Below are 22,746 nucleotides of genomic sequence, written 5' to 3' on the forward strand. Positions count from 1 at the left end.
ATTTGTTATAATTTTTCACAATATTCTGTTATAATTCTATTTCTCTGTTGGCTATTTCTCCTCTCTCATTTGTGATTTTGAGTCTTTTTTTTCCATGAGTCTGGCTAGAGGTTTATCAATTTTGTTGATCTCTCCATAGAACCAGCTCCTGGGTTCATTGATCTGTTTTATTGTGAGGTTTTTTTTAAAGATTTTATTTATTTGACAGAGAGAGACACAGTGAGAGAGGGAACACAAGCAGGGGGAGCGGGAGAGGGAGAAGCAGGCTTCCCGTGGAGCAGGGAGCCCGATGCGGGGCTCGATCCCAGGACCCTGGGATCACAACCTGAGCCAAAGGCAGACATTTAACAACTGAGCCACCCAGGCGCCCCTGAAAGTTATCCTTTATTGTTTTGCTTAATGACGGATTCCTTTCAAAAGGTACAAATTAAAAACTAAAACTTAATAAGGCATGTAATTCAGTTCATTCCTGACCTATGGGTGTTAACCTTCCCCTGTGTCCTAAATGGCATTCACTTTTACAAGAAATAATGATTAGTGATGTTACCAGAGGTTCCCCACCTGGTGCAAACATGTCTTCTGAGCTGACCCATCATGAAACTGTGTGTGTGGATGTACACTTGCTAATTTTGTTACCTAAGTAACTTTGTCAAAGCAGATTGGAGACATCAAAACAGCTGAGAAGTATTTTCAAGACGTGGAGAAAGTAACCCAGAAACTGGATGGACTGCAAGGCAAGATAATGGTTTTAATGAACAGGTAAACCTCTTTAAAAAAGACGATTTTCTCAAATCTCCCAAGATTCTATGTAGTAAAGCCCTCTAGGGACGGTGTTCCTGCCCCACGTCTAGACCTGACACACAAGTCGTCACCACCTGACGCACCCACTGGTGTCTCCTTGAACTTAGGCACCTTTCAGTCTCAACAGACTTTAAAATGTTTTCCCCTTGTTTTTCAAAGTACTGTTTATATTGCCCATTTTCAACATAAATTTGCATAAATGTTTATTCTTTCTAGCCCCCCCAGCTGCTTCAATGCCCATGTTTTCATGTCTGTAGGAGTCACACACACAGTGTGGAGCTGGGTGGAGGTGGAGGTTTACGAAGATGGAGCCTGGGCCGGGAGCAGAGCTCACACTGCTGCAGAAAGTAACGAGCACGCAGGTGTCCGTTCTTATAGCAGGCAGTCACTTCAGTCAGAGGTCGTAACTTCACCTATAACAAGAGTTAATTTGCCAGCCGGGCACACGATGTGGCTCCTGCAGCTGCAGCGTCCATCCTCCCCGCCCACCCCCAGCACCAGGCTGCTCAGAACCATGCCCAGGAGATGCGGCACGCTCCTGTCTGTGCCGTTAACCCCTCTTCCTGCTTCACTGCTCTGTCCTTTATGTTCCAGAGCGTTCCTTCACCTCGGTCAGAATAACTTTGCAGAAGCCCACAGATTCTTCACAGAAATCCTCAGGATTGACCCAACAAATGCCGTGGTAAGGCCCCCACAAGAGCTGGGGGCTGACATCGGGGGCCTGTCCAGCGTCCATGGGCACCCATCCCAGTGGGTGGGCAGGTTCCCGGCAGGGCCGGCCTTGGCTGCCCACCTCCCGCCCCCCCCCCCCGCGAGCAGACACATGGCCGCCGGGTCCAGTCCCATGCCTGTGTCCTCCCCCCAGGCCAACAACAATGCCGCCGTGTGTCTGCTCTACCTGGGCAAACTCAAGGACTCCCTCCGGCAGCTGGAGGCCATGGTCCAGCAGGACCCCAAGCACTACCTGCACGAGAGCGTGCTCTTCAACCTGACCACCATGTATGAGCTGGAGTCTTCTCGCAGCATGCAGAAGAAGCAGTCCCTGCTCGAGGCAGTCGCCGGCAAGGAGGGGGACAGCTTCAACACCCAGTGCCTCAAGCTTGCATAGGACACTGACTCCCTGGAGCGCCCAGGGCCTCTGAATGGTGGACACAGGAGCTAAGAGATGAACACGACCGAGAAAGTCAATAAAATCTTCCACGAGTGCCGGGGAGCGGTCTTCTTCATCTGGAGCCATGCAGAGGCCCAGACTGTCCGGCGGTTTGTCGGACTCCAGCAGGCCCCGTGCCCACAGCTCTGCCGGGGGTTAGGAGTCCAGGGGGCCGAACATGTGCTGCGGGTGGCGGGCGCGGGCAGCAGTGGCTCAGGGGCAGCCCTGGGTCCCTTTTGTTTATTCTTGGAAGCTGAGCTGCTTCATCTCATAACTCTGAATATCCTCAGAGAAAAGCTGAAAAACCAACTCTTCTCATTCTGTAGATCCCCAGTACATGTGGGCATAAAGGCAGAGAAACACCAAACAGACCGCCATGCACCTTCTCTCTCCTTCGCTCCTCTCACATCCCAGACCTAAACACATCGCTTGTATTCATCCAATTCCTTTTCAGCTGATGCTGGACAGGCCTGGCGATGGGGGAAAGAACCCGCCGTATTTCTTCTGTGGTTTGTACAACCAAGGGAGACCACTGAACGTGCACAAGCAGGTGGGCTAGGAGGTATTTTTGAACCAAGCACATGTCGATTTAGGTGTTCCTTCATCCTGTATGCTGGGACACTTGCTTTAGTATTACAGGGTAGAGGGGAGGAGTTTTCTCCTCCACCCTGCTAGGTTCTTTGGGTGTTCTAATAAGCAAACTGATGTAAGACAGGTTACAGGAGAAAAGTTTAATCACGTACGCAAGAGAAACCCATAAGAATAGGAGACCCAAGCCAGGCAACTGAGGCTTCTGTGCCATCCTGAGCTAAGGAAGGAGCTAGGGGCCTGGGGCTTCAGCGGGAGAAGAGGGGGATTCACAGAACTTTGCCCCACTGTAACAGATAAGCCATTCAGATAAAAGTTTATAGCTGGGAACAGCTCCCTCTGAGCAAAGCCCCCATCCAAACCCTTCTAAGTAGTTGAGGGAGAAGTAAACGTTTTTCTTAAACCTGCATCCTGATTGTCTTCAGCTCAAACTAATCCACTTGCCAAAGTCACATACTTGGGGGGCACATACCCTCCCCCGCCTCAGTCCTGCCTTTGACATCCCCGGGAAACTCCGCAGTCCAGAAAGTGAGCTGGTAGACTGCTCTGGCTCACCGACCTCGTCTCTTAGCGCTGGGAATAGGTCGGGTCCATTAAGCAGCTGGGTCTCCGTTTGGGAGGCACCTATGCAAGGGGGCTCCCAGGTGAGGCCTGGGTGTGAGGGACCAGGCGCTCGACGTGGGGGCAGAAGGAAGTGGAGCGGAGTCACTGCCGTGTCCCAGTGTCCGAGCTCCAGAGCTGGGGGCGTCTTCAGACGAAGTAAAGCCAAGGTAGCGGGAACTGGATGGCTGGCAAGCTTGCTGAGTGGCCCCCACGGGGGCTGGGGCGGTTTCTCCAGAGTGTATGTCAGGGGGTCCGGCTCCAGCTCACACGGCTGCAGGAAAAGGGCAGTTTTAGTTCTCAACAACTCCCCAGTGAGAAGGGGAAACATCAGTTTGGAGAGTTGCAGCCAAATATAGGAAGAAAATAAAAGAATTTGGACCTAGTCCAGTTTACACGTAGAAAACAAAACCTCACAGCCCAGGAGCAGCACTAGACTCTGCTGTCCGCGAAGGCATATTACTGAAACGTAAGGTCTCTGCAGCCACCCGACATCCATCAAAGCAACCATAGCAAGACTAAGTCTGCTTTCCAATTGAGTCTAGTTTCAGTAACCCGGCCTGGTTATTTATAGAAGTGCAGAGTAACAGTGCTCACCGTATAGGCTCTATTAAGTCTGCTTTGCTGGAACTTTCCATAAAGAGTCTTGGATGAACCTCAAAAGCCTCTCCAGGCTAAGAAGCCACACCAAGGACCTGCTGTCAGACTTTGCCTGCAATACATACAGATTTAGGTGAATTCCTCTCCTCTCAAAGTCCCCAAAATACCCTGAGGTTCTTCGGCCTGCCAGGAAGTGCTCACCAGGCCAGGCTGCCGGGAACCCTGTAAGCAAGGGGCAGGCTGATGTTCCCCCAGGGTCTTTATTGGCTCCATAAGGCCGGCCTTAGTTCCTGAAAGCTGATCATCTCAGAGTCTTTACAGCGCTCTCAGATACCACAGTCTAGGTCAAAGCCTGGCAACGTAATCAACATCCCCAATCGTGTCCTGTTGCAAGAACAGATTCTTAGTGCCCTCGTGCACATATATTGCCACTAAAATGAGAATACTAAGTTGGCAAATTCTGGAGATATCAGAGAAAAATGGTTTCATCTTCGTTCACAAGGGTGTATCTTAAATTGTTGATACCTTCAAAGGTTTCCTTAAATCTGGAAAAACGAAAGAACAGGCAATGTTTGAAAGCAGAAGTCATGGAATTATAGTTCTAAGTTCATGCAGTTCCTTTAGTTCTAGAAAGTCTTACCCAGCTCACTTTCCCGACTGTAAGACTCTCGGAAGCCCGTCCTGGCCAGTCTTCTCCTTGACTCTCCCTGAAGGGGAGGTGCCTCTGCAGGAAGAGACCGCGCCAAGCGTCACAGTAAAGCAACTGGTCTGTAACCGACAAGGCTTAGGCTGCCCCTTGTTAAAGATCTGAGGAGAGTTCGTGATTATGGAACTGACAAAGCTAGCTGCTTATTTTTGTATGTTTTAAGATAACTGAAATTATCACCAACATCATCCAGGACATACTAGGTTTCTAGGAATTTCACGTAATTTGTAGAACATTTATATTAATATTCGCCCCTACAGTGCAACCTAAGGTTTATCATCACGTATTTGACATGCTTTCCATATAACTTTACACATCAAATAAGCCTACTTAATGTAACATCGTTCTTTGTATAAGTGAGAGCAAATCTCGTGAGATGGTCCAGGAACCCCCTGGAAATTCTCAAAACTTAGTTCGAGGTCAAGGAAGACCTTATTTAGAATTTGATTTGGGGAAGTTGGTCGAAAATATCAACATGTTTGGACACTTGACTGAAGAGGGTCACACATGGCTGTCAACTGTACTTCGGTTGATTTGGTCAAAGGGCCAGAAACCGAAGAGCTGGTGTAAGGTACAGAGCCTTGGCTTCCTGGCACATTATTTAAAAGGTAAAGAAACTTTCACAGTCTCTTGTCAACAGCAAACCTGAAGATGATTTCATTTTAAGAGTAAAAACCAGTTTTGTACCACTTTTGATATTAAAACTAAATTTTAACCTTAGCCAGCTTGACCACACATTAAAATTTCTCTTCAAAGATTCCTTTTCCAGGGATGCCTGGGTGGCTCAGTCGGTTAAGCATCTGCCTTTGGCTCAGGTCATGATCCCAGGGTCCTGGGATAGAGCCCCTCAGCGGGGAGTCTGCTTCTCCCTCTGCCCGCCAGTCCTGCGTGTGCACGTACGCTGACAAATAAATCTTAAATTAAAAAAAAAAAAAAAGCCTTTTCCACAAACCTGCAGCTTTCTTTGTCCTCAACAAAAGTGATCTTCACTCCTCAGACCTCCTTTTACTGAAAATCACACGTCTCTTGCATACAGAATGTTTTCCTTATTATTTCTAGGAGCTTCAATCACAATTTTTTAAGCCTGAGACATTTCTAGGGAATGCCAACAACCAATTGTGAACTGTCACATTAGTATTCTCTAGATTATAAAACAACGCCAATTTGCCAATTCCTAGAGACCTAGGCTTCCTGTTAGTACAGTTTGGTTCCATGTGGCACAAAAAACGTGTTTGCTAATAGACCCAAATAGCTTTAAAAGCTCCTCTCTAAAAGGAAGCCAAAAGTAGATAAACCCTATCCCCCTTCCCCCTCTGACGAGAAGCCTCTCCCTAAAGTTTGCATTTCAAAGCACTGCTCTGAGGTCCCGGAGAAGCTGGGGGTAGAAAATCTGCATCACAAAGGCACAAAGAAAGTCTCCAGAACTCTCTGGATGGAGTTCAGAGGCTTATTCACCTGTTCTCGCAGGTCCCCGGTGCTCACTGTTGAAAGGTTTCCCTTTGCTGTTCGGAAGGGCAGACCAGGTCCGTCCCAGCGTCCGCCTCTTACCGGATCTGTGAACACGGGGCGTGGGGGGGGGGGGGGGAGTCAGGATCGGTAAAGACAGATGGGGGAGGAACTGCTTCTAGAGCCACACTTCTGGTTTTGAAAAGATTTGCAAGACCGTTGTTTCCAAATCCCGGGAGAACAGGGTTGCAGCCTGAATGTCACCAGGCCGATCCACGCACCCAACGAAGTGACCTCCGGCTTGCTTCCTGCCCTCTGGGGACACAGTTTTATTTTAGCTTGGGGGAAAGACCTGCACAAAATTAAGTAAAAAAATAATCCTGTCAGGCTCTGAATATCAGCTATGGTCAAAAGTTCAGTCACACCAGGGGTCTCCCCTCTTATTTTCTGCCTTTTTATCTACTGATCGCAGGAGCTCATCCATTTGAGGATTTTGTGTTTAGGACGTTCTTCTGTGGCCTTTGACCTTTGAAGAGCATCCCCAGCAGTCTCTGGGGACGGGCCTTGGGGACAGAGGGGTGCAGCAGGAGATGGTCCGACGTTTTAGGGACCTCTTGTAAAGAGCTAACGAGAAATTAAAGCTAATCGCTTCTCGGCCTTTTGGCTAGGATCAAGTGGACAAATTAAAACTACAACAGTTCTTTCAACAAAGCGATTTTGGAATTAAGTTTTTTGGAGGCTTCTGCATACTAATTAAAATAGGCATCCCACTCTGATTTGGAAACCCTTGCTTTTAAGTGTACTGCTTACATAATCTCTGGCGTTCCTCCTGAAGGCCTTCCACCTTCACCACCCTGGTTGTGATGCCGAGGGCTGGCTGCAGGCTGGTGGCACCCTGGCTGCACGGGGTTAGCCCACACTTCTGCCGACCCGTACGTAGCCACAAAGGGGACGCACCCTCCTACACTTGTGTCTGGCCACAGTTTGGAGCCCCCAACCTGACCAATCCCGGTTCTCAGGACACGAAACAAGCTTAGAATTCACCATTTCTGCGGCTACCCACGGCTTCCGGGATCACAGTTCTGGAATACACGTTAAGCAGGGAGGCTGGAAAGCTGGGTGAGTAACTCTTCAGATTTTAAGGAGGGGAATTTACATTGGATGTCATTTTTTTTTTTTAAAGATTTTATGTATTTGACAGAGAGCGAGCGAGAGCAGGAACACAAGCAGGGGCAGTGGGAGAAGGAGAAGCAGACGCCCCGCTGAGCAGGGAGCCCGACGCGGGGCTCGATCCCAGGACCCGGGGACCATGACCTGAGCCGAAGGCAGATGCCCAACGACTGAGCCACCCAGGCGCCCTGGATGTCAAGTTTATTTTTGTTGTGATATCTGCTCTTTCACTTAGTTAAGGGAGTCCCTAATGCTGGCCATTATACTTTTTATCCACTTTGTAGTTTGGTCTTTTCCAGAGATACCAGTGAGGCAGTTGTTTGGGATGAGTGCTCTCTAAAAACATTTTTCTTTCAAACAGAGCCAATTCAGAGGATCCGTCATCAGGCCCTTCAGAGTAGGATGTAGGTTGACATCAGTAGTGGAAAGGCTTTATGAGGTGAAGAGCAGAGGCACCTGGAGAATGCAGAAGGGGCAGCCCTCACAGCCCGGAGAGCTCACTCCCGGAGTTAGCCTCAAAACCAAGACTTGATGGTCACAAGTGATCAGACTGAGGTAACCAGTGTGTCCAGTTTCCCAAGAGAACATGAGGTGCCTCCAGTGACCCACTAACCTCGGACACCAGGCGGTGCTCCTGGAATGGGGCTTTCCCAGCACCAACAAGACAATGACGGTGGTGAGGACAAAAGCCCTTGATGACAAACTCCTGGGAGCTGGCGTGGCCACAGTGCTGCCGGTGGTTTAGGGTCTCGGGTCCCCAGTCAGTTCAGCCGGCCACCAGCTGCACCCGAGTAAGTGGACCATCTGGCCCAGGGAGAACATGCTCGCTGGTCACAAAGTCGGGCAGTCAGGACATAAAGCAACATGCAAGGAAAACGTCCATGAGAAAAATAAAAAGTTAACAGCTTCAGCCGAGCTTTGGGTCTCTTGGAGCCAGACTGACGCCTAAGAGAAACGGGTCTCTGGGTTGGGGACTGTGCGGTGTTTCACAGCATACCTCACTGTACAGAAATTTTCTTAAGGTCGGTGGGTGACCTGGTGTCAATCTAACCCGTTACATGACCAACTTACCTGAACGTGGAGCCCACGAATTCAGTGGCAAACACTCCCACAGCCGGTAAATGATCCTCCCGTGCCCGCCAGCTTCTCAGCTGTGGCTTTCAAGAGCCCCCTTGGCAAGACATCTACACATTAATCCCGAGCAATTTATGTCCAAACAGAGCCAGTCTGTGGGGCTGGGTCACACAGCCTGTGCCCGTGTTCTGCTCTATGGCAATTCTGCTTTAGGACAAAAAACAATAAAGAAAAACTGACCATCTCTGGGAGGAAAAGGATCAACAGAAACCAAGAGTACTCATAACAAACTTTAACAAATCATTACATCCAAGAAACTAGTTCTACAAATATTTGCTCCTGCTAGTCTGAGTTTATGAAAGGAAGGACTGTCCATTCTCCCTTCCATGAGACCCTTGCACGCAGAGATTGGAACACTAGCATGGTGAAAATCGTTACCTGATGGTAGGCAGCACTTATCGGAGACCCAGGAGCTCAGCTGCAGCAGCCGCAGAGGGAGGAATGTCCTCCCGGTGAAGATGCTGCCCACTGCACCAGCTGCAGGGGAGGAGACTTTTCTCCTCCACCTGCAAGGTTCCTTGGCCTAATAATCTAACTGACGTATCAAACAGGTTAACAGAAAAGTTTGATTGGGTAGGTATGGGGGGCCCCATAAGAACATGAGCCCCAAGGACAAGCCAGGCAGTTGAGACTTCTGCTCCATCCTGAGCTAAAGAAGGGGATAGGAGCATTCACAGGAAGATAGGTCGTGCAGGTAAAAGTTTATAGCTGGTAACCACTCCGAGTGAGGCCCCTTATCCAAACTCTTCTAGGTAGTTGAGAGGTTAAGAATTTTTCTTGCATCCGCTGTGTCGATTGCCTTCAGCTCAAACTAATCCACACGTGAAAGTGACATCTTTTGGGGTCATGTATTCTGCTCTGCAGTAATCTCGCTTTTAAAGAAAATCTAAAGTACCTGAGAACTTCCTCACTAAAGAACTTCTGGCAAGGGTCCTTTAAAGATGTAGCTCTTCTAGGGGCACCCGGCTGGGCCAGTCCCTGTACAGAGCATGTGACTCAATCTCAAGGTCAGGAGTTCGAGCCCCGTGTTGAGCACAGAGAGGACTTAAAAACCTAGCTCTTCTAATACATTTTAAAATATAATCCATTTTAGGGGCGACTAGGTGGCCCAGTCATTAAGCGTCTGCCTTCGGCTCTGGTCATGATCCCAGGGTCCTGGGATCGAGCCCCGCATCGGGCTCCCTGCTCCGCGGGAGACCTGCTGCTTTTCCCTCTCCCACTCCCCCTGCTTGTGTTCCCTCTTTCACTGTGTCTCTCTGTCAAATAAATAAATAAATAAATCTTTAAAATATATATATATAATCCATTTTAAAGACCTGGATGGCTCAGTCAGTTTGGCATCTACCTTCAGCTCAGGTCATGATCCCAGGGTCCTGGGATCGAGTCCTGCATCCAGCTCCCTGCTCGGCGGGGAGTCTGCATCTCCCTCTGCTCCTCCCCCTACTTGTGCTGTCAAATAAAATCTTAAAAAAAATAAAGACCATGATATAAACATTTATTGCATAAAGCAAAAACTATTTCTATTCATTTTTGTAATAAAGCAGAAACATGCAAATATAGCATCTACAGGCAGACAGTCTCGGCATACTTGTTGAAACATAGATTATATGTTAAAAAGAGAGAGAGCCAGAAGGACTATGATACTAAGGAGGTTTGAAAAAATTTTTCTCTTCCAGGAGAAAAATAAAAACTGGTGAGGTCATTTGAATTCCTTCACCTTGAGGGTTTTCCTTCAAATCCGGCAGCTCTGGGGAGGTGAGAGGGCCCATCCCTCCAGCCTGGAACAACAGCACGAGGGTCCCTGTGGGGGTCTGTCCATGGACTGCGAGCCTGTCAGCCCCAGGTCACTTGTGCATGGGGCAGGTGGTACTGCACAGACTCCTGCAGGACAAAGCCAAGGGAGTCCGGGAAAGGACCGAAGTTTCCCCAAGAAATTGGTATCTGCACCTTCAAATTCACCCTCCCTCCCCAACCCTGTTCGCATGACCACCTCCAGGTAGGAGGACACCAGGGCAGCTTGCAAGCCGCACTCAGCCCCGTGGGCTGGGGCTCCTGGTGTTTGCAGGGCACCTGGGCGGCCACCTCGCTCCTTCAAGGTGGGAGCAGCAAACCGCTGCCCGGTCTGGGGTAACTGGTGTGATTGATCTAGTTCACATGCACTTTTCCTTCATCTTAAAATTTAAAAAAATAACCGCATCCCTAGAATCTATCCCAGAGCTAAACACAGTGACCCACTAACCGAGTGCGCCCTGCTCCGCTGGAACCTGAGGACTTGAGGGGACACAGACCCAGACAAACACCAACACCGTTCCATCAGGCACAGTGGGGACACAAACTCGTCGTCCTGGCAGCTGGCTGCCCCGTGGCCCATGTGTGCAGGCGTCCAGTGGTGGGGGGAGGTGCGGCGTCCACTGCTGCGGGGGGCAGGGGACAGCTCCTCCCAGTCACTAGAAGAGGAGGGGGCTCCGCACAGCTCCACACCACCAGTACCAAATCCCCCACTTTTCCTCCTCCCGGGGTCCCAAGCCCCATCAGCAGGCGCCGGGATGTCGCCCTCGGATCTGGGGAAGGCTCCTGCCCAGCACCTCTCTCCTTCCAGGGTGGCCCACGCTCTGCACGCCCCGACCAGCCAGTCTCGTGGGCGGAGAGAAGAATCTTGGATCTAACAGCCTCACACAGACCGTCCTCACTCGGGAGTCCTCGGCTGCCTGCAGCTCTCAGCCACTGGGGCTCCGCCGTTGGGTCCCTCTGCCGCCCCCAGCAGGCAGGGCGCCCCCGGTCCTCACCCCGCTTTTGCTTTCCTTCCGGGACCTTTCCGCTGCCCCGGCGGGCAGCTCTGGGAGCCTACTCGGGGGGCTCCCAGAAGGCCCCCCACCCCGAGGCGGCCAAGTTCCCCCCCATGATCCCGACACTTCCCGCGGAAGACACTCTGCCCACGCTCAAGGGAATTCTAAGTACGGAGACCGCTGAGTGGGCATCGCTCTCCGGGACACGTAGCTACGACAGAGCCCTTTGCAAAGACTTGCACGTTAGGGGCGCCTGGGTGGCTCAGTCATTAGGCGTCTGCCTTCGGCTCAGGTCCTGATCCCAGGGTCCTGGGATCGAGCCCCGCATCGGGCGCCCTGCTCGGCAGGAAGCCTGCTTCTCCCTCTCCCACTACCCCCTGCTTGTGTTCCCGCTCTCACTCTCTGTCAAATAAATCAAATCTTTAAAAAAAAAAAAAAAAAAAAAAAGACTTGCATGTTAAAAAGCCAGCAGATCAGCTTTCTTAACCATTATTATAATCACAGACAATAAAATCGTCACCTGCCCCTCAGGAGCAGTTAGGTTTCGTCTTCCTCCTCCCCTGGGTCGTTAAAGGAAAAGCAACTGGACTAGCAGTAATGAAGTTTAGCATGCAAATTTGGTGAGCCATTAAATAGCAGGTGTCAACACCTGCCACTAACAAGGACACCACGAAACCACGCCTCTGCCCTGGGGATGGGTCACTCTGCTGGGCTGACTCCTTCCAGGTCCCATGCGGCCACCTCCACGAAGTCCTACTGGGTCCCCCTGGAAAGAAGGGACAAGCCACACTCTGAACACCCCTCCCCCCCCCACGGCCTCCCATGCTCACACCACTAGAAGCAGCTCACGAGGCTGGCAGGCTGGCTTGGCTCACTGGCGTTCCAGAAGAGAAGCTGGCACACTTTCTGGGAAGGACCAGATAGTAAATGTGTCAGGCTTTGTGGCCAAGGGCCAGCTCTAGCACAAACTCGGTTTCGGTTTGTCTTTGTTTTCAAACCTTTTAAAGACTCTAAAAGCCATCTTAAGCTTGCAGGACATCCAGAAACAGGTTATGGTCCATAATTGACCAAAGGGCTGTAATTTGCAGACCCGTGTTCTAGAACACCACCAGGCACGTAGCACACGCCCCCAAGATGGTTTTTGCATGAATGTCAAATTCTCTTCAGTCTGACAACAAAGGGATTGAGGGTGTGAGGTCCACACACCATGAACCATGTAGCCTTGTTAAGCAACTAGGATTTTGAGCCTCAGTTTCCCTTTTTCTTAGGGGATTACAGGGATTTGGTTACAACTTCATCAGCCTTCTGTTCCTCACCCTCCCCAACCTTCTGTTCCCACAAGGCAGACAAAGTGTGTCCCTCACCCCCTGGCCCTCCACTGGTCCCCATCCCCCAATGAGGCTGCCCCCCCCCCCGCCCTTGAACAAGGGTCCGAAGTTCAGGGAGGTCTGTCCCGACCACTGCCGCACCACGTCTCCACCACGTTCCAGCCACCCTGGCCTGCAGCCAAGGGAGGCAGCCAGTCCTGCTGCAGGCCCTTTGCACCTGCTGCTTCCCACACCTGGAAAGCTGTTCCTCCAGTGTCAGATTGAATGATATCCCCCAAAATTCATAGGTTGATCCCATCATCCCCAGTGGGGCATTATTTGGAGATGGACCCTTAAAGAAGTAATTACAGTTAAATGAGGTCACAAGGGTGGGGCCCTGACCCAACAGGGCTGATGTCCTTACAAGGGACACCAGGAATGCATGCACAGAGGCCACGTGAAGACAAGAAGGGGGAGACTGCAGGAGAGACCAGCCCAGCGGCACCTTGATCTCAGACTTCCAGCCCCCAGCACCATGGGAGGGGCAGTCTCTGGGGCTGAAGGGTTTGGTACGGTGGCCTGAACCGGGAGAGTCCGCCCGCCAGCTAACCCGGCAAGAGCAGAACCCCTCCTCAGAGCAGGAGCCCAGACGGCTGCTCTGGAGGAGGAATGGGCAGGAGTCCACAGTTGGATTATAGTAAAGAATAGGGGAATGTACTTCTAATTACCACATATACCTAAGAGGGCTTTAAACAAGATCAGCCTGTTAAAGTTTTAATGACCTGGAAAAACACAGAGTAAAAGAGATATTTATGTAAACAATGTTCATATTAAAAGACTGAGAATACTGTATGTTTTGTAATAGTTATGGGTAGATTGGGCATAAGGCCATTTTTACTTTCCCTTCTAGATCTCTGAACTTCAAAATTTTCCACCAAATGAGTGTATTTGCTTTCTCCTATAATCAGACAGAAGCATCAAAATTGGTAAAGGTTTTGCTTTTAAAAGGAGACTTAGGGGCACATGGGTGGCTCCGTCGGTTGAGCATCTGACTCTTGATTTCAGCTCAGGTCACGATCTCAGGGTCGTGGGATGGAGCCCTGCGTTGGGCTCTGTGCTCAGCGGGGAAGCAGTTTGAGACTCTCTTTCTCTGGCCCTCCCCCCACACGCATTTGTCTAAAATAAAATCTTTTTAAAAGAATAAAAAGGGGATTTAAACATCCTAGAGAGTGACAGGTTCTGTAATTGGATAGTAGACAGTGATTAAAAGGAATGATCTAGACATCCACTAATGAGCACATGTCTAAAAATCATCAGGAATACTCAGGACGGAAAGATGGCACACGCCCAGTGCGACAGTTAAAGATACATAGACACCGTGACAGATACGCGCGCTTGCAGAACGGTGCAGAGACTGGTGCGGGAACCTGTCAGCCAATTGAAGGGACCGTCCCAGAGGAGGGGGGGCGGCTCCTGCGAGACTATACCTGTGAATATTTTTAATTTTTTAAAAATATTTTAAGTAGGGGCGCCTGAGTGGCTCAGTCATTAAGCGTCTGCCTTCGGCTCAGGTCATGGTCCCAGGGTCCTGGGATCGAGCCCCGCATCGGGCTCCCTGCTCAGCGGGAAGCCTGCTTCTCCCTCTCCCACTCCCCCTGCTTGTGTTCCCTCTCTCACTGTGTCTCTCTCGCTCAAATAAATTCTTTAAAAAAAAATATTTTAAGTAATCTCTACACCCAGTGTGGGGCTTAAACTCACGACCCCGAGATCAAGAGTCACATGCTTTACCGACTGAGCCAGGCAGGGGCCCCCAATAAAGCATTTTTTTTTAAGATTTTATTTATTTATTTGACAGAAAGAGAGATCACAAGTAAGCAGACAGGCAGGCAGAGGGAGAAGCAGGCTCCCTGCTGAGCACGGAGCCTGATATGGGGCCCGATCCTGGGACCATGACCTGAGCCAAAGACAGACACTTAACCGACTGAGCCACCCAGGCGCCCCAAGCATTTTTTTTTTTAATGCTGTTTTTATGTTAAAGTAATGAACCAGTGGTTTGCAGATGGTCCCACTGGCCAGAGCGCCGACTCCCAGCTCCCTTGCTGCAGAAGGCAAGGTTGTCCCTCCAGCTCCGGAGTCACACACACGGACACTTAGACCAGCTTACCTTCCTAGGGCCAGGGAGGTGCCCGGGGAACGGTGAGGACTCCCTTAGCCACGCGCCGGGCTCCCAGGACAGTGACGGGGCACGGGGGAGGGGTGCAGGGCACTCTGCTCAGAAAAAAGTTCACATAGCGTGCAGTCACAGATGTGCACACCCACCCACACAGGTGTGCACGGATCACTCATCTGGACCCTCCCTAGGCTGCTCAGGACTGTGCCCAGCGCCCTCCCCCGGGATGCCCACCCTGGGCTGCAGTGGGCGCTGGTACCGGATGCCCCCCCACCGCCCCAGTGAGGCCCTCAAGAACCAGGCCCCACCAGTGCAGGGGGCCTGTAACCCCCAGTTCCCCAGCCACCATCTGGAGGGGAGGGTCCCCCATCCCGTGAGCGGCTGAGGCCCAAGTAGCACTGGATGGATAGCAGCTTCCGTGGGCTGGCGCCCCAAGGAATGCCAGCGTTACCCCATGCAACCCTGGAGACAGATGCTGTCACCCCCGTGGGACAGGTAAGGACCCACAGGTGGCACCAAGAACCAAGACCAGCCCGACCCCACTGGCCCCACTCGGCCCAGGCCAGGCCTAGGGAGTGTGGCCTCAGGATCTACAGCCCACCACGCCCCCCCCCACCAAGCACTTACCCTGAAGACTTTATGAAATACTTGATTAAACAAAGAATCTGGTTAGTAGCTTTCATACAGATCACCTGCTAAGGCGAGCAGGCTGGAGATATTAGATGAAGGACATCATTCGAATTAAGATCATCTCTGCTTTAAGCAACACCCGTGGCTCCCCTCAGACCACCATGGGCAGTGAAGAAACAAGAAACTCAACAGGAAGGGACAGGGACGGGAGGGGCACTGTTGGGGACCCCGCAGGAGGGGGTAACGCAGGCCGGGAGGGCGGTCTACAGAGGCCGGAGGATGACGAAGATGCTCGTCACCTGAGCGGTGGCAGGGGGCAGAGCCAGGCCCCGGCCCGGTCAGTGGTGCCTGAGCCAGCTGCCAGGTGGGACCCGCAAGCTCACAGAAGGGGGTTCTGGGGTCTTCCTCCCCCTGGGGGATGTGCGGGGGACAAGTGTGGCTCTGCCACGTCCACTGCCATCCTGCGGGGGGAGGACCCACGCTGATCCTCCGGGAGCGGGGACCCCAGCCAGGCTGGTCCCAGGCCGGGACGTGGGACAGGCCGGGACGCTCACTCCGCCCGTGGCCACGCAGGCCCTCCTGCCCAGCGTTCTGGTGGCCAAGTGACCCTCTGAACCTTAGGCCGGGGCTTCACATGTGTGTAGCAACGTTCGAACAGGATCACTCCGCATTAAGTGTCCAGCACATGAGCAGCATGAAAGACGTCAGTACAGGCCTTTCTAGGAAGTGGATCGAATCTTCTCCAGGCGCCGGGGGTCGCTGATCCACGTGGAGGTCACCTTGCCGGGGAGCCTTGTGCGGGGTCAGACTCCGTCATCGGAGGAGCCGAGCCTGGCCTTCCTCCCCGACACTTCTCCCCCCTACCCCAGACGTGACTGCCACCGGGCCAGCCCGGGCGGCGCCAGGACCAGGAGCGGAGCGAGGACAGCTGGGGGGCTGCCGACCGGGCTGAGGAGCAACACAGGAGCACTGCGGGCCCCCACGTGTGGCCCGCAGGACCAGCCAGCCACCCCCGACGGTGGGCTCTGGCCACGCTCGCCCACCTTACGTGAAGGGCCACGTCAGAAAGGACAGGAGCAGATGCCAAAGGGTCCACGGCCAGAGTGATGCCCAGGGCAGAGCCACAAGGGAAGGCTCAGAGATGGGGGTGCCACCCACAGGACCCCGCAGCTGGAATGGCAGGGGAGGCAGGGTCAGCCTCAGGGAATTCCCGCCAGAGCCACCCCACCCCTGCTGTGCGGGCCAGGTCCCCTTGGCACATGACCTGCCCTCAGCCGCCTGCTTTCACCCAGGTCCCCCCACCCCCCCGGGGGGCGCAGGCCGGAGCCTCCTACCCCTGCTGGTGACCTTACCGACCTTCACGACTCTCATGGGAAAATGGGAGATGTGCAGGTTTCCTGAAGGTGCCACGGAAAATCACCAGACAGAGGGACTGAAGACAACACTGGCCTGTCCTCTCGCGGTCCGGGCTCAGGTGTCCGCAGGCCCGTGCATGTCGGCCGGGCGGGGGCTGTTGTGACCGCAACCTCCACCTTCACGCACCCGCCTCCCACTGGGGCCTCCCCCTGTCTTACGGGGTCACCAGTCCTGGAGTTCAGAGCCCGCCCTAACCCAGGGGCATCTCACGAGAGCCCTCCCCGACCGCAGCCACGAAGACCCGATTTCCAAACAAGGTCCCGGCTGACATGAATTTTTGCTGAGCGGTGTTGCGCTCACCCCACCTGCTCAGTGGCGCACGGGCTCGGGCGAAAGCAGGTGTGTCCGCCACGCCCTGAGCTCCTCAGGGGACCCTCCCCTCGGCCCTACTCCCTTTCCAGGAGACAAACCTGAGGCACAGAGAATCTGAGGAACTTTCCCAAGGCCACACAGCTATGCGGGTAGCAGAACCGGGACCCATGGCCTCGTGGAAGGGTCCAGCATCTGCACTCTCACCCAACGGGAGGCCCACCACCTATGGGAGGAGCAGGGCTCCCTTTCTGTCCTCTGCGCCCCCGGGAAGTGTGTGTGTGGAAATGGAGGCACCTCTCATAGGATTCCGGGGCGCTGTGGGCGCGGGGAGGCCCTGGGCAGCTCAGAGCCCCCGCTACTCATGTCAAGATGCGTGACCGCGGATGGAAGGCCTGGCCCTGGGCAGCAGGATGCGCCGCCAGAGGGCGCACCTCCGTCCCTGGCTCTGCCACTGTCGTCTTACGTCCTTGGGCACCCTAAACGTGTCCTGCAAGGGCAATCTACAGCGTCAGGTGCCACCAGTGGCCTGTCTCACCAGAGCCACCACAATTAATTAACCATGTGCAGCCGGAAATACTCAGGCACGAAAGCAAATCACATCGATTTCACTGATTTGTCCGGTGCCGGGCTGTTACATCGCGTAGCAGATTCCACTTGGGTTTTAGGTGGAAGGTGACCGGGGGGACCCGGGGATTTGGGGGAACAGTCTGTGTAAAATACAAGCATGTTCAACATGGAAAAGACACTAAACTATAATGACAAAGGAAGCGGAAAGACAGGGGCCTTGTTGGAGGGCTTCTTGGAGAAGCTCTCTACATTCCAGAACAAGACCGATGTCCCTGGGCGAGGTCACTGTGCACACAGGCCCCAGGGCCCAGTTGCAGCAACAAGCCAGCCCCAGCCCCACTGGCCTGGGGTGTCATTCTCAGCCTGGATCGCTTCCAGTGCCCTGGCCCCACTGCCTTCAAGAGAAGGCTTTGAAAAATAACCTCCTAAAACAGAACACAGAACAGAATACACAGAAATTCAGAAAAAGGCTCCTATTCTCAGAGACAACGGCCCCAGCTTCTTTCCAACTGAGCAGGCCCTGGCTGCCGGCCATGAGCGCAGACGCTCCAGAGACCCCTCCTCACCCGCAGGCACACCCTGTTCCCCCCAGCCCCCTGACCCAGCTCCCTGACCCAGCTCCTTCTCCACCCTCCTACAGGTCACCTTTCCCTCCTCAGGGCCCAGCCAAGCAGACAGACAGGACAGACAGCTGGAAGTTTCCAGCATCCTTGTCCGGGGCTGGGTACGGGCATGCGTGTGTGTGTGTGCGCATGCGTGTGCACACATACACACTTGGACATTTTTCAAACTGGAGACTTTCCCTGCAATTTCGTCAGCCTGTCAAGTCAAGGTAACAACACTGCTCCGGTTTCTAATTAAGAGCATGAATCATCCTCTCCAGCAGCCAGGTGGAAGCTCTCTTGTTCAGGGAGGGCTGTTCACAGCTGGGGGAGGCCTGCTGGGCAGTCTGGAGGCGGAGGCTGGTGTTCTCACCAACAGAAAGATCTTAAAATTCCAAATTTCCAAAGGGAAGCTTTTCAGCTTCTGCTGCCCGTGTGTGGTGGGCTGAACGTACTCCCCCGAATTCACATGGTGAAGGCCTAGACCCCAGGGGATGGTGTTAGGAGGCAAGCCTCTGGGGGTGACTGGGGTTAGGGGAGGCCGTGAGGGGGGTGCCCGTGATAGGATTAGTGTCTGCGGAAAAGGGCAGTTCCAGAGCCATCTCCCCCTCTGCCATGTGAGGACGTGGCGAGAAGGCAGCCTTCCTGCAAGAACCCTGACCTCGGACAGCCAGCCTCCAGAACTGAGGGAAACCGAGGTGGGTTGGTAAGCCCCAGCCACGGTCGAGGCGGCTCCTGAGGGGCACAGAACATGGTGGGTACCAGGGACCATCCGTTCTGCTCAGGAACTGCACCCTCCAAAATCTGCATGTAATTTTTTTTTTAAGATTTTATTTTATTTATTTGAGTGAGACATCACCAGCAGGGGGAGGAACAGAGAGAGAAGCAGACTCCCCGCTGAGCAGGAAGCCTGACGTGGGGTTCAATTCCAGGGTCCTGGGATCATGACCATAAACCGAAGGCAGATGCTTAACCAACTGAGCCACCCAGGCATCCCCCAGATCGCATGTAATCCTGATCTGGCTTTCTGGAAACTGAATGACAGTCGTGGTTTGGCAAGCTGTCGGCTTGGCAAGTACGGGGCCCAGTGGCCAGGGCAGCGCACTGTGCAGATGGGTCTGTTCTCTCCCTAGATGGACCAGAAGCCCCCATGCCAACTTTGTGAGGAGATGTTTTAAAACACAGGGAGACCAGCTCCTCTAACAAAGTAATAAAAGCAGGGTGGTTTCTTTCCCCAGGAATGGAGTTCAAGACATCTGTGCCCTAGGGATCCAGAACTTACACTATGGCTGAATGCACCAAGCTGCTCTTACTTCAGGCCCACAAGACTTGCAAGCACGCGGGAAGTGGAGGGCACCGTTTGGGGTGGTGGCCCGGGCCCCGTGGCTGCCCCTCCTGAGGCCCCACGTGGCCCCTCGCAGCATGACTGCTCCAGTGGGCCTGTCCTCATCAGAGTTGCCACTCCAGCGGCAGCCACACAGAACCCTCGCGGGGAAGCACAGGGACCAGAGCTGGGCAGACACTGGGACACCACGTTCCCAGTGTGAGGAGACGTCTTACTCGCAAGACAGAGGAAGACCAACATGCAGAGTGGGGCAAAGACCGGAGGCGGTTCCCTGCCACCCAGATGCACTCCCGTGTGTCCTGCCAGCCTCATGCTTCCTGGCAGAAGCTCCCTCACGTCGGGTTTCTGTCACCGCAGCGAAGAGCCCGACAAAGACCACAGAGGAGCTCGCATCACGCACGGGGCACAGGCGGGGACCAACCGCTGGGGCTAAGCCTCAGGCACAGATATCCACCCTCTTCACGTCTCCCGCCGCTGCCAGCCATCCCGCAAGGGGACACATCTTCTAGCACCATCTCACCGGCTGGGGTGCCACACACCCACCCTCTGCCCCTGGCTTCCCGGTTGGACCAGCAGCTCTGTTCCTGTCCCGCTTCCCCACAGGTCTGATTCCATTTGTTCCTACTTCTCAACTGTTTTGTTTTTTTTTTTAAGATTTTATTTATTCATTTGACAGAGAAAGAGCGAGCGAGAGAGAACACAAGCAGGGGGAGTGGGAGAGGGAGAAGCAGGCTTCCCGCTGAGCAGGGAGCCCGATGGGGGGGCTCGATCCCAGGACCCTGGGATCATAACCTGAGCCGAAGGCAGACGCTTAACGACTGAGCCACCCAGGCGCCCCAACTTCTCAAAAGTTCTGGTCCACCAACAGCACCTTTCTGGGTGGAGGGAAGCACCCCTGTTAAAGACTTACAGTTAACCTATCCGTGATCAACACTGAGCAACACAATCCCTCCAAAAGTTAGTGACTTCAAAAAAAGTTTTAAGGCCGTAACAACAGGTGATACATCTGCCATCACCCACGCCGCATGCGGATGGCCCTGGAGGCTCCCTTCCCTGCTAACGCACCCGGGCCGTCATTGCCCCTGCCTGCACTTCTACTGTTAAATTTCTTACCTCCTTGACGATTAAATCTACACTCATCTCAACACAACCACCTCTAAGGAAGTTGAAAGCCATCTAGGGCTTATCAACCCTTAATAAAAAACAAGTGTTTTGAGGCTCAGTAGGTTAAGTGTCTGCCTTCGGCTCAGGTCATGATCTCAGGGTCCTGGGATCGAGCCCCGCATCGGGCTCTGTGCTCAGCAGGGAGCCTGCTTCTCCCTCTCCCTCTGCTCCTCCCGCCTCTACATGTGCTTGCGCATGCTCTAATAAATAAATAAAATCTTTTTAAAAAGGACAAATGTTTCCTCCCAGTTCTCTGCTGCCCACCACCATCTCTGGCGGTGCAAGAAGGTGTGGATGCCTGGTTTCCCCGAGCCCGTGCGAAGCGGAACGTGGGGACATCTGTGTGGTGGGTACTGCGGTGTGGGTAAGACAGGAGGCCTGTCAGGGGTGAGAAACAGCCAGTGTGAACCCCTTGAAAGAACCTGCTGAGCCGCAACAGAAGCCACGCAAGGCTGAACACGAGATCAAATGTGAGCTTTGTATGTAAACAGTCACTGTCTCATCCTGGCAAGATCAGAATTGAATGTTTTTATATATATTTTTTAATTAAAGATTTTATTCATTTATCTGACAGAGAGTGAGAGGGAACACAAGCAGAGGGAGTGGCAGGGCTCGATCCCAGGACCCTGGGATTATGACCTGAGCCAAAGGCAGACACTTAACGACTGAGCCACCCAGGCACCCCAAATGTTTTTATATTTTAAAGCGCTATTTTGAAGTAAGAATTAAATCCAGTAGCCTATTTTCTTAACCAAGGCTCAGGATACGTGGCCTGTGTGTGGAGGCAGGACGAGGTAGGAGAAATGTCGTGAGATCCGCTGAGAAGCAGCCGGCGCCGCTCGGGCTCTTCCTGCGTGTTACTCCAGCAACACTTCGGATGCACCTGCCATGCTTCCTGCACTTCTGTGAGCACTCAGCTAGGCCTGCAGCGCCTGAGGGGGCTCAGTAACACAGAGCTTTCTTAGGACGCCAGCACACAGCCAGCGTGAAGCTATAGGCAGGCATATAATGCGTGCACGCTGACCGATCAGTGTCCCAGCCACATAACACCACGGCAGGAAGTGCTCCGCCCCTTCAAAAAGAGGACACATCTGGGGTGCCTGGGGGGCGCGGTCTGTTGAGCATCGGACTCTTGATTTCGGCTCAGGTCATGATCTCAGGGTTGTGAGATCAAGCCCTGTGCCAGGCTCTGTGCTAGGCGTGGGGACCTGCTTAAGATTCTCTCCCTCCCTTAAAAAAAAAAAAAAAAAAAAAAAATTCCATTAAAAAAAGTCAATTAGGGGGCGCCTGGGTGGCTCAGTCATTAAGCGTCTGCCTTCGGCTCAGGTCATGGTCCCAGGGTCCTGGGATCGAGCCCCACATTGGGCTCCCTGCTCCGCGGGAAGCCTGCTTCTCCCTCTCCCACTCCCCCCGCTTGTGTTCCCTCTCTCGCTGTGTCTCTCTGTCAAATGAATAAATAAAATCTTAAAAAAAAGAAAGTCAATTAGGATTTTTAGTTCAGAATGGTTAAGCTGATAGTTGGGAACTCTTTTATTTGAAGGGCAGAAATAGCAAAATACATGCAAAGCTCTGCCTGGTTTCATTAGCGACAATCACTGAAGCATCTGGCTTCTCAGAGGCGGTGGGGGCCCCTCCTCCCTCTCCAGCTCCCTCTTCATCCCCGCACAGTCGGGGACTGAGACAGTGGCAGGAGGGGCATGAAGACGAGAGGGCGGAGAGGATCCCGGTGACTCAGGAGCCGTGGACAAGGGCGACCCCGGAGTGAAAAGCAGGCACCCGGGAACCTCACCAGATTCCAAACAGGGAGAGTATCTTGGGGTGAAAGGGTGAATCTGGACCCAGACCCAAGGCTGACAAGTCCCTGGATTATTCGTGCCTGCCTCTTCATCAGGAACACAAGGCACGGCCTGAGACCTCGCTGGCCCTGTTCGCAGCGGCCTTTAGCCTAAGTCGGAATAAGGAAAACAGAGCTTTCTTAGGACGCCAGCACACAGCCAGCGTGAAGCTATAGGCAGGCATATAATGCGTGCACGCTGACCGACCAGTGTCCCAGCCACGTAACACCACGGCAGGAAGTGCTCCGCCCCTTCAAAAAGAGGACACATCTGGGGTGCCTGGGGGGCGCGGTCTGTTGAGCGACGGACTCTTGGTTTCAGCTCAGGTCATGATCTCAGGGTCGTGAAATCAAGCCCCACATCCAGTTCGTGCTCAACAGGGAACCTGCTTGAGATTGTCTCTCTCCCTCTACCCCC

The 22,746-nt window shown here is 53.1% G+C and overlaps 1 protein-coding gene and 1 long non-coding RNA gene across 5 annotated transcripts in view; one reads left to right on the forward strand and one right to left on the reverse strand.

The window, feature by feature from the left end:
- TRAPPC12 (trafficking protein particle complex subunit 12) overlaps nt 1–2,318 on the forward strand; it is a 95,047-nt gene extending 92,729 nt beyond the window's left edge. For both annotated transcript variants that reach the window (XM_028099635.2, XM_028099636.2), the window contains 3 exons: nt 659–759; nt 1,396–1,483; nt 1,667–2,318. In XM_028099635.2, the coding sequence (XP_027955436.1) occupies nt 659–759; nt 1,396–1,483; nt 1,667–1,909 (432 nt within the window). In that variant the 3' untranslated portion in view covers nt 1,910–2,318. The remainder of the gene's footprint in view (nt 1–658; nt 760–1,395; nt 1,484–1,666) is intronic.
- On the reverse strand, nt 1,642–6,005 carry LOC114205992 (uncharacterized). 3 transcript variants are annotated; one of them, XR_003608521.2, is made up of 3 exons: nt 3,941–5,877; nt 3,737–3,851; nt 1,642–3,413 (listed from the first exon to the last, which is right to left on the reverse strand). It is a non-coding gene; the product is annotated as an uncharacterized LOC114205992 (long non-coding RNA). The 3 variants fall into 3 exon arrangements; XR_015768883.1 differs by adding an exon at nt 5,901–6,005 and having other exon boundaries at nt 1,644–3,413; nt 3,737–4,463; XR_015768884.1 differs by having other exon boundaries at nt 1,645–3,413; nt 3,737–4,284; nt 4,380–5,877.
- Between the last annotated feature and the right edge of the window lie 16,741 nt (nt 6,006–22,746).

Source organism: Eumetopias jubatus, unplaced genomic scaffold, assembly GCF_037043125.1.
Source record: "Eumetopias jubatus isolate StellerSeaLion01/CBP00866 unplaced genomic scaffold, mEumJub1_p1.0 scaffold_9, whole genome shotgun sequence".
NCBI lineage: Eukaryota > Metazoa > Chordata > Mammalia > Carnivora > Otariidae > Eumetopias > Eumetopias jubatus.